Genomic DNA, 11,884 nt, shown 5'->3' with positions numbered 1-11,884 from the left:
CCAACAGCACTTTCTCTTAATCTTCCTTGACACCCACACACTTCATCCCTCATAGAGGCTTTTAGTCAAATGACCCTGGATAAATGGCTTTTCCATTCCGACACAGATTCTCCATCTCTGCATGTCTGTAGCTCTGTAATATGCAGATGAGGCTGAGATGCAGCTGCTCGAGGGCGTATTAGTGAACGATCCATCTGGAGCTGACAGTCACTGGGACGGGTTTTAGGTAGGCTGAGATGCAGAGGAAGAGTTTAGAGGGGAAATTGTTATGCAATGGCCATTTGACTTGTTTGTCTTTGGAGAAATGTGAGTTGTCTACTTTTCCCTGGCTGATTTTATATTAATACATCTTTTCATGCTGCTGCTCACACATTAATCTAGCACCTGTGGGTGATTTCATACCCTCTTAGTGGCAGTGACTGTCAAGCTGCAGGTTTTATGACTCAAGATTGCTGGTCAATACAACAACAAAAAGCCTTTTGGCCAGATAACAATGAATCACCTGTTCAAAATGACACAAATCATTCGCCTTTTACTGCGATATTCTTTCACCTGAACAATGGTACAATTCCGCGCCGTGGCGTCCATCTTGGCTGCGATGACGTGCGACGTCCAATGGGCCAGCCAGTAGTCAATGGCGACCATGAGGGAGTGTTTGAAGAGCTGCGACAGGAGGAGCAAGGTGAGGAGGAGGAACCCGGCGGAGGACAGGTAGGTGCCGCAGGAGCGCCAGGGGATGGTGGCACGCTGCCGCATCACCTGGGACAGGTTGTCGTCTTCGTCACTCTCCACCGACTCCTCTGGAAGGGAGAGAGAGAAGAGTTAAAATGTTGCAGAGTCTTGGTTTACTTCTGGGCAAATGTGACATGTGATTAAGTTGTGTCAATGAAATAGAGTTAAGTTATTTTGGGAAGCAATGACTACATATTACCTTTGGAAAGGAAGATGCTTCATGAACGTCCCTGTGCTGCATTATGTTTGTTCTTCTTACCATGTTTTAACCTGGACTCTGATTTCTGTTGTGTCTAATCTAACCATGCTCTGGCCTCCTTTGACCTGCATAATGTCTCACTTCTCTGCTAATGGTGCTTATACGCTCTGTGACATTTCTTTTTCAATCCGTCAATATTCCTCCTCCTACCCTCTTACCTAGATCTTTCATTATCTCTCTCTTTCTCTAGTCTTCTCTGACAGATTCTTGCTGATTTTTCCTCTTATGTCTAATACAGGAATAGTTCCATACGACAGGAGAGACAAGGAGGAAAAATAAGTAGGCCACAGGAGAGAAGAGGGAGAGAGAGAGAGAGAGGAAGAGAGACAGAGAGAGAGAGACAGACAGAGAGAGAATGCTACAGCACTGATTAATTCATCATTCCATATTCATACATATTCTACAACACCAGGCAGATGCTCATTCCCATGAAAGGGGTGTTTTTCGGGGGGAACGGAGCAGCCATGACATACTGATCGGGGGTGAGGAGCAAGTGTTTTTGACTTCCCACCTCCTCCCCCCATATAAATATATCACATCACATCATGCAGCAATCGCTAGAGCGCGTGGCTGCATGTGGTTGTCTGGGAGGCTAAGACAAGCCAGAGGGAGAGGGAAGGTGGGAGATCACAACAGAGGAGAGGAGAGGAGAGGAAAGGAAAGGAAGAAATGGAAAGAATGAGTGGCAGGTCTAAACAGACTATTGCTACCATCAGATTCATGCTGGCAAAGTCTTAAGCAAGTTTTTTAAAGAGCAAGACCAGGAGTGACAAATGGAGGGAAAATGGAGAAAGAGAGACAAAGACAAGAGGAGACTAAATGGATGGTGAGGGCTGGCGCATGATTCCAACATGGCGGGAAAAGCCTGCAGGGCTGCGATGTGCTTGCAGCGTCACGATGCCACAGACTCAGTGGTAAACCAGTCAGTTTTAAAACCATGCTTTCTGGCCACACCTGCGAGATCGAACATGAAGGCAACACCTGGTGCTGCAGCCATCCCACAAGTCCACCCCGGGGTGCCATCAGCACACGAGAGACAACACAGAACACAGATAAAGAGTACAGCCGCGGCACCTTAGCACCTTCCACTGCAGTCATACAGTCAACAGCAGAGAGACACAGAGAGATAGGATCAAATACAGTGTTTATCTACAGCACAGAGGCTGTGAGTGGCTGGTAGAGAGAGGGTTATATCTAGTCGCTGAGAGAAGCCAAGAGAGAAAACACCTGACCCAGAATGAACAGCAAGGCCTGCAGTATTTACACCCATGTAATGTTTGCATTACACAGAAATGGCAGAATAAAAAAGGATAGGGACAAGAATGAAATAGAGGAAGTTGTTTTCTCTATTCCTTTTCCAGTCATTGCAAACATTGCAGTAGGTGCAAACATGACTAAGCTGACGGGCTAAAGCCTTCATGTAACAGATGATGCTGCTTAGCAAATAGCCACAACAGGAAGACGGAAAATCCCATTCCTCCAGTACATACACACACGCACACACACACACCGCTCCACCATGCTGAAATTAGTGAAACATTGACTGCATCCATCGGGCTGCTGTTGCCTGTCATCACAGTAGAGGTTGTGATCTGTGACCTCTCACCTTCCTCGTCCTCCTCGGTCCTGACAGCCTCTCTGGAGTACATGGCCCTCCGCAGGTTTTTCCTCTCCAGGTCTGTCATACTCTCTGCCACCGTCTCCTGGAGGAGAGATGAAGAAAATATTGTCTGATGTTTATATTTACCAATAAAAAGGATCTGATGTTAAATATCGCTTGTGCTACAATCACAATTTCATTGAATTAAGGCCCACAACAAAACCTCCAGAATACTAACGACTACAATCTGTTGTGACCTTAAATAACACAGAGGCACTAAAATTTTCATTTCAAGCAGCACTAAATGGTTTTCAGTGGCACTGAATCCAAAACCTCCCGAATTGCCAGAGCAAAGATCATTAAAGACTGTTATCAAGTCATTAAGGTTTCATTAGACCTTAATTTCCAGTCATTAGTCACCTTCTCAAACTCCTGATCCTGTCTGTGCATCAGGGTTTTCCACTGTTCAAAGAGGTCGGGCTCAGAGTTCTGGATGTCCTTCAGAGTCCCTTCAGTCTGGATGGTCCCATCTTTCATTGCAATGATCTGATAACACACACACACACACACACACACACATAAAGACAGGAAAAATGCAGTATTTAATAATAGTAGAAGGTGGAAAGATATCTGTTATTGCTATCTCTTTATATTCTCTGGCATCCTTCTGAGACAAACTGTCTGTATCCCAAAGAAGACAATTAAGTCTCTAGGTGTGAATAATGCTCATATTATAACAGCTGTAGAAATGAAAGGCCTCATCTATAACTGTCTCTGTTGAAGAGTTAAATGGTGTTTAACTCATGCAGCTCGTGCATGCAGCTGGCTGACATAATAAATGGAAATCGCTTTCACACACATACAAACACACACACCCTGCTCTTACCCAGTCTGCGTGCGGTAGGTACTGCAGCTTGTGTGTGACCAACACGACCGTCCTCTTCTCCTCTCTCAGGAGCTTGAGGATACCATCCTGCATCAGATGGTCACTCAGGTGGATGTCCAAGGCAGAGAACGGGTCATCCTGAAAAAAGATACAGGGATAGAGATTAAGAAAAATGGCAAGCAGAGAGAAAAAGAGAGCAAAAGAAAACTTTAAGTGTTATGGAGAGGCAGTGTAATACATCAGAGATTCTTCAGGGACATTCAGGGATTCTTCAGGGACATTTTCAAACAGTTTTCAAACAAGGGTATGTTGCAGCTTGCAACCGGGCCCATATTGCTGTTTTTGTCATGTAGGAATGCATCAGAAAGAGGCCCATGAATCACTTCTGTCGTCAGATACTTTAAGAATCACTGCTCCACTGTGAATAGCGATCAAGTGTCTGCTGGTAAAGTTAATAAAGTTGTCGCCCATCGCTAAGCTCCTTCTCTAGACCTGAGATGTGTGTGTGCAGACTCACCAGAAAGACCACGTTGGTCTGCTGGTACAAGGCTCGAGCCACACTGATGCGCTGTTTCTGTCCACCTGAGAGGATAATGCCCTGGACAGGTGGACAGGAGGAGAGGAAAGTATGTGAGGAAAGTACGAGGAATTAATAGTATCATTTAAAGGCCATAAGAGCCTGCGGCACTCACCCCCCGAAGTATCAAAGGAGATCACATCTTATTTCCTGCATTACTGATGCATGAATTAATCTAACATGACAGTGCTCTGGCTAAACAAGGTCAATTTGGTTCCTCACAATCATAAACATCAAATCCCGACTGTATATTAATGATGACAAGTGATACTGCAACACGGCAATGCACAGTCTCAGTTGTAGCTGTATGTGGAGAAGAAAGGACTGCAGAGGAATTCAAAGAAAAACACAAAGTACCTAGACTAAGACTGGTGTGATTTACAATGTATGGTGATACTGACCCTCTCCCCAATCTCTGTTTGGTCCCCCTGGGGAAGGATGTCAATGTCCGGCTGAAGGGAGCAGGCCTCAACAACAGCTTTGTACCTGGATGACACACGCACAGTGACAGAATATAGGTGAGGGCAGGGAGCAGCTGCTGATACTTACAGAAGGAAACTATGGTCCTGTAGTAGAGGTCCTTGGTGTCGGTTCACTGTCTGGATAATACATTCATTTGAATCACACAAAGCATTATCTGAGAGCCCATATACTGTGAAAATATGCACAATGTCTTGGGTATTTATTGCTTATATGAATACATGCCCGGACCCATAAAAATCTCGCCATACTGATGCTGCACAGAACAGAAACATGGATAATATCTGCTGCTATGAAGAAATGCAGCAGCCTCTGTGGTTGAACTTGAAAGATATTGCCCTGGGCAGCTGACCAGACTTGGTTCATCAACAGACAGAGACAGAATAAATAGATGAGAGGCAGAGAGAGGTGCAGCATGATGGCACAGAGAGAGCGTGAAGCACAGGACAGGACAGGACTGGAAACAAATTTCGGCCCTGCGGCTGCCATTGTTTTGCCTTCGCTAGCCCACCCATCCATTCATCCATTCATCCATTCATCCATTTGACTCAGGACAGATCGTCGGCTTGAAGCCAGTATGGAAAACAACACTGCATTTGTCACTCATTACATTTAACTTTCTAAAATGAAATCTAGCATTGCTTTGTCTGTTTATAATCAACGACTGTTATGTGCTTTGTACAGGCCAAAAATACCTTCGTTTCAATGAAAGATTTTACAAACTAACGTACTATTTAGATATCCTAAAGACCTACAAGATGAACCAAATGCTTTGCATAAGATAAGGATGTGATATTTAACTATATATCCATGGTTAATATAAGCAAGGTAGGACACAATAAGTTAAAGGCTACAGTCAGCACAAAAAAAGGCTACGTCAGCAGGAAACTAGAAGTCGACCTCTAAACAATGGACACACTTACAGCTAAGCCCTACTTCACAAAACAAGCCAAAAATTATGCATCAGGGGCAATGACAAAATATTCATTATCAACACTAAAGATGGTGAAACAATAACTAATTGTACAATGTCTACTTGAAACAACTTCTCTCTTTCCAATCTGTCTCAGTCACTCACTGTCACACACCTGCACACAAAAGCTAATAAGTGGCACAGCAGCCAACACAGCAGGTTACGGTGCTCTTGACCAAGCAGCGTTTTTTTTTTTTAAACAGCTGATGCTACAGCTCAAAAGTGTCGGCCCATCTGGATTTTGCCAGTACTGCCAGACGGCGAGCGGGATGAGACAGAGGAGACAGAGAGGAGGGTGAGCAAACATCACTATTTTATACAACATCTCCACAGCAACAAAGCACAGCGCTCCATTAAATGTCTTTTCTATAGACAGTCCATTAGGCCCAGAGAGAGAGCCTGGCTACTACCATAAATGTGGACAACCGACCTTTCAGCAAGACCATTTGTTGTGAGGATGAGTTTGTTTGAGTGTGTTTGTGTGTGTGTGAGTCAGAAAGAGCAAACGAGTGTGTGTTTGATTGTGCCCAGGCAGGCGAAAAGCAGCATATGGTGTTGTGCCAGGGGTGGATGAAATAGTAGAGGCACCGCACAGCGTCAAAAGGGGAAAACAGAACCACAGGTCGGACAACTTTTGGGTGTCTCAGTGTCACAACCTTTTAGCTGGGAAGCTACCAACTGGCTTCTTTTCCTGGAACACTCAAAGTGTTCTATACATTCCAACCTTTATTTAACCAAGCCTGTTGACGACATTTCAATTTACTGCAAACACCTTGGAGAGCAGTGAGGTTGATGTCTTTGTCTTGGCTTAACAACTTGGCTTGACATAATACTGACTGCTCTATTATCATTAACAACTCTGGCTGCCATATTATAGTAGTAATACCTAAGACAGCAAACTGTACTGCGATTATGGGTGTAACTTAGAGCTGCAATGATTTATCGATTAATCGATTAGTTGTCAACTATTAAATTAATCGCCAACTATTTTGATAATCGATTAATCGGTTTGAGTAATTTTTTTAAGAAAAATAAGTCAATATTCCCTGATTCCAGCTTCTTAAATGTGAATATTTTCTGGTTTCTTTACTCCTCTTTGAAAGTAAACTGAATATCTTTGGGTTGTGGACAAAACAAGACATTTGAGGACGTCATCTTGGGCTTTGGGAAACACTGATCAACATTTTTCAACATGTTCTGACATTTTATAGACCAAACAACTAATCGATTAATCGAGAAAATAATCGACAGATTAATCAACAATGAAAATAATCGTCAGTTGCAGCCCCAGTGTAACTGATGCAATACCCGTTTTTGTTATTACAGTGTTTTTGCACTGTTTTTATGCAAATACTATGCCTTGCCTTGTACCGTCTGCAGCAACAGCGTAGTTATAATCAGAGCAATAATGAATGAAGGGTAGTATAGCTCCTTGGTTATTACAAGAGTTGGTATGCAACTAATAAAGCATGGCTATAAGCAGCTGCATCATTGCATCACGGACCAATCACACTGCTTGGCTGAAACTATTCGCTGTGATATGTAAGTTACCCTACAGTAATGCATCAGGGCTTCATTCTAAACAGATGTAACTATCATTAAAGTCCAACTTTTTAAATTCTTGCTGCACTGGCTGGTGGGCTCACCTGGGTTTGATCATTGGCATCTCAAAGGTGATGTTCTCCACCAGGGTGGCGTTCAGCAGCCAGGGCTTCTGGGAAGCGTAGGCCACAGAGCCTCTCTTCCTACCAGAAGTGTCAAACACAGTGTCAAACACACATGGCAATCTGCTTTGCATGTTAAAAAACATAGACATAGACAAAGATATACATAGTTTATGTCTTTATCTGTCTTTAGCCCCTTTCACACATGCAGGCAATTTTACGGGTTTCATGTGTGAAAGGGGCATTCGTTTCATACATGATAACAAGGAAATCGTTTGCTAGAACCGACCTATTCTTACATTAACTAACTTCCCCTCAGCATGCCTGGCATACTGCACCTCAGTGACTGATGGCCCTGCACTCCTCATCCTCAGATGCTGCCAGTGACGCACAAGAATACTTCCAGCCCACAGAGGAGCCGGTTCAGGGATTGCAAATGAGCGTGTTGTATTTATGAAGTTGATATGCTATTCAGGGTTCAGGGGAACAATAGCCAAGTCGAGGGGAATATCTTGTTCTCTATTATCCTGCTGCTTCAGTGAATTTCTAAATAACCATGAGAACTGCTACTCTGTTCTGCCCTGCTGATAACGGTGAAACGTCGCCACAAAGACCATCTGGTGTTGTGTGAGCTTACCTGATATCTCCGTCACCGGCTGCATCCCTGTCTGTGGGACTGTAGAGACCATGTCAAACACACACACACACACACACAGACACACACACACACACACACACACACACACACACACACACACACACACACACACACACAAAGACACACACACCAAGGCATTAGATATACAATACTGTATCCATGGTATTAACAGGTTATTATCGTGATAATCACCAAATCCACCTTATTCCTATAATAATTCATTGTAGCCAAACACCCGCACACACACCCTCACCGTGGTGATAATGCCTTTACTCAGCAACCCAAACAGAAACAGGCGACCACTGCCCTACATGAACACGTCTATCATTAGCTGTGATGTTATCTTTCCTAAAAATAACTCCCTCTCCCCATTTGTTCCTGTAATTTGCTGATGCAGAAATCAGCATCATCCAGCCATCTGGACTCTTGACACATTCAGTTATCAGAAGATCTGATTCCAACAGCCGAGATTAGTCAACACAAGGTTCATGGCATCCCTGTCCCTCACGGCAAGGGTAAGTTACCCTTTTAAAGAGAGCCAGGCTGTTTGTGGTCAGAAAGCAGGAAGGTATTTTTTGGCATTTGTTTTGCATTTTATTATTATACAGCTCAAAGTAGAGAGAGACAGGAGAGATTGAAGAGAGAGAGGGGAATGACATGCCACAAAGGTCCTGGGCCAGATCCAAACCCAGGACGTTGAGTTTGGTACGTCCTTTGGACCACTAAGCCACCATGACGCCCCCAGGATGTTTTGGCACACACCCATGAATGCACACACACGTCCCTGCATGCATGCGCACGCACGCACACACACACACACACACACACACACACACACGTACACGTGCGTGCACGTACATGCAAACATACACACACACTATATTCACAGCACAATACACAACACTAAGGCAACAGAGGTGATTACGACTGTCCCAGTCGGGGTTTTACTCCACTAAGACTTTTTCAACTGACTTGTTGGTTTTAATTTTATTTTTAATAAGTGTTAATAAGTTTCATAAGCATTTATCTCTGGCATCAGAATAATATTGAAAATGTGTTGGCCTTCTTTGATCTAAATGATGGATCTAAATGACCTCTTGGCAAGGGGAAAATAATGTGGGAGAAGCAGTCTGCAGACTTGTCTATCAAATGGAGCGTTTGATATGTTTTATAGTGAGATACTGGCCATACTGGTTTGCCATACAGTAAAAAAAATCATAAAAGAACTGCCAAAGCCATCTATTATTAAGTGATTTATCTGATCAGTCCAGGGAACTAAAGCTAATAGCAATGGGAAAATAGGTTCAGGAGGGCAATTTGATAACTTCGGTCATCTTTATTGGCCTGCATTTCGGAGAAAGCTCCTTTTTCAGGGCATAATGCTGTTTTCCATCGCTATGGGACGATCTGATGAGTTGAAAGGTAGAATCATTTTAGTGTGGGACGGCCCTAGAGGTGACAGAGGCTCGTTGAGAGAGACTGAGGGATTGGAGAATGTTACCGAAGTGACACACATTATGTGGCAGCCTGCCTCACTGCCTAGTGCGGATAAGGCAGTGGTGTCGATCCACTGATCCTGACCAAAGCTCCTCTCACTGACAACAAGCCCGACATTGATACATAACTAGAAACTAGATCAGGCAATGGAAGCAAAGCTCAAGTCACCAGGAAAAATACTCTATTTGAGCACTGTCACAGGGTAGTGGGTTTTCTAAATGATAATACATGCAGATACTGAATAGCTAAAAAATAATGTGGTTGAAATTAATTCGTTGGTGTAAAAGGAATGATAGCTATACAGTTTAGAAGTATTACGTGAGTAAGCTTTCAATTTAAATGTTATGTGGCCACGACACAATTAATATTTTAGCAGAACCACTTATATGAATAAGACATGAGATCTAAAATGTCTCGGGCATGAAGATGCAAAATTATTCTTTGAAACGATGTTGCATAATTGCTAGGGTGGAAAACATTTTAATGAAATTAATTCTTACCTTGGCATAAAATTGAAAAGCAGTGAGTTTTGTAGAACATGCAACAGTATTCTGTTCACATGTTGCACATCAAAACTGTTTCTATCCACTGTGTCCCATGACATGTTACAGGAATTTAACATTAGGTATACATTTAATTTATTTAATGTAATTAGTGTATATTATACACTAAACTGTGCACTGACTGGACTATATAAACATAGGTGAGGCCAAACAAAGGTATTCACAGTTTATATCATTATTCTGATGGTTTCTGTATGTTGTGAATAGATGTCCAGGTTTCTGTGGGCACACAGACACAAACACAAACACACACACACACACATGCACACACAACCTCACAAAATGACACTGTTAATATACACACAGCAGGGGGTTAATGTTTTAACCATCCGGTCAGACAGAGACGGGGGCATCAGCCATCAGCCAGTCAAATGTCAGTGTGTGATACCCTGTTGCCCAAAGCAGGGTGACATAGACACCTGTGTGTGTGCGTGTGTGTGTGCGTGTGTGTGTGCGTGTGTGTGTGTGTGTGTGTGTGTACTTGAGGACCCTCTGACAGACAGCAGTCATGTGAATGACAGAAGGCCAGCTGGGCTGCACAGACAGTGACATACAGTGTGCAGAAACGTCCCCATTATTTACGTACGCCAAACCAATGACAAGTATGAATTGTCAACAAAGCTCTACTTATAATAGAGATCTATTGTGTTCACTATTGTTTGTGTGCTGTTTGTGTTTGTGTGCTGCATACAATAGCAATATCAGATATCCTTTCCCTGATTAAAATAGGCTACTACAGTATATTTGCAGCTTTTAAAATGTTCCACTAACCCATGCTATAAAAATTACCAATGTCTTTGACTCAGACTGACTCAAAGTTAGTTCCAGAGAGCCAGTCTGAGTTTGAAATTCTGAAATTTTCCTCTGAGGTCCAACTAAAAACAAACGAGTTAGGATCTTGGTTTATTTGTTTGTCTTTCCCTCTTTATTCGGAAGACTCACCTTTCATCGCCCTCAGACTCCAGGCTTGGCAGGCTGCAGAGAAAATGGAGAAAAGGCAATTACTTGAGTTGTTCATCAGGAGTCTACGACTGCTACTTTGTCCTAGAAGTATAAAATGACTTTACTTAATTTCCAATAAAATCAACAAGGCCAAGGGAATTTCTGAAAGTCTAGTGACTTAAATTGAAAAGGCCTTAAAACATAAAATTCATTCAGCACCATTCCTTTCAGCCTAATTTTACACCCCCTACAAAGCACACACACACACACACACACACACGCACACACACACACACACACACACACACACACACACAACCACTCACACTCACAGAAACCTAAAGCTAAAATTCACCAAGATCTGATTGGCTGTTTGTGGCTTTGCACATGCCCAGTAGAAGCTGTGGTGTATTTTTATCTTTGACAAGTTGACACTTCTCCCAGAGGTCCTGAGAAGGTGATTTCAATCAGCCTGACTATGACCAGAGAGTTCAGGCTGATTCACATCAGTTTACACCAGCAGCTTTCAAAATGGCAGCCATGACAGACGACACCGCAGGATATCACAGCTGTTAGGTAGTGGTATGGTGAGTGAGTATGGTGGCAAACAATGTCAGCTATTTTATTTAAGAGGTGTCGAACAAAATAAGCCCTATAGATAAGGGCACCTAAGAGTTTGTAAAAAAAAAAAAAAAAAAAGGTGCATACTGAAGTGGCATAATGCATTAAAGCATTAAAGCATCAGTGTTTTGGACTTTGAGTTCACCAGCAGGTCCTTTTGAATTCTTAATCCAAAAGTTACAGAATTAACCTGAGCATTACAGAAATAGTAACTTAAGAAGTTACAAGTGTTTCCAGTGTTTATAATTGAAGGGCATTTCATCAATCATGATGGCTGTTGTTGAGCAATTTTTTTAACAATGCACTGAGAAACGCCTAGCCCCTAAGAAAATCAACTCATCAGGCCTCATCACCTCATCAGCTAATATCGCCTAAAAGGGTCTAAAGCCGGTGCTCTGAAATGGCCGGCTGATTGTCTTATCATGCTGCCAT

At 42.9% G+C, this 11,884-nt stretch overlaps 1 protein-coding gene across 1 annotated transcript in view; it reads right to left on the bottom strand.

Moving 5' to 3' along the window:
* Positions 1–552: 552 nt before the first annotated feature.
* The window catches only part of LOC139654040 (ATP-binding cassette sub-family C member 8-like), a gene marked incomplete at its 3' end in the record, with an annotated part of 53,153 nt that continues 41,821 nt past the window's right edge, over positions 553–11,884 (bottom strand). Inside the window, exons 18-27 of the mRNA XM_071531059.1 lie at positions 10,832–10,864; positions 7,809–7,847; positions 7,154–7,252; positions 4,456–4,540; positions 3,995–4,075; positions 3,478–3,615; positions 3,012–3,137; positions 2,597–2,694; positions 1,946–2,013; positions 553–800 (exon numbers count right to left, since the gene is read on the bottom strand). Of these exons, the coding sequence (XP_071387160.1) occupies positions 553–800; positions 1,946–2,013; positions 2,597–2,694; positions 3,012–3,137; positions 3,478–3,615; positions 3,995–4,075; positions 4,456–4,540; positions 7,154–7,252; positions 7,809–7,847; positions 10,832–10,864 (1,015 nt within the window). The remainder of the gene's footprint in view (positions 801–1,945; positions 2,014–2,596; positions 2,695–3,011; positions 3,138–3,477; positions 3,616–3,994; positions 4,076–4,455; positions 4,541–7,153; positions 7,253–7,808; positions 7,848–10,831; positions 10,865–11,884) is intronic.

The sequence above is a fragment of the Centroberyx affinis genome, unplaced genomic scaffold (genome assembly GCF_046629955.1).
Source record: "Centroberyx affinis isolate AG114_WGS23_722 - 3 ecotype Tasmania unplaced genomic scaffold, CSIRO-AGI_Caff_v1 ptg002027l_1, whole genome shotgun sequence".
Taxonomy (NCBI): Eukaryota; Metazoa; Chordata; class Actinopteri; order Beryciformes; family Berycidae; genus Centroberyx; species Centroberyx affinis.
Note: the sequence above shows the minus strand (reverse complement) of the source record. Positions and strands in the feature narration are given on the sequence as shown.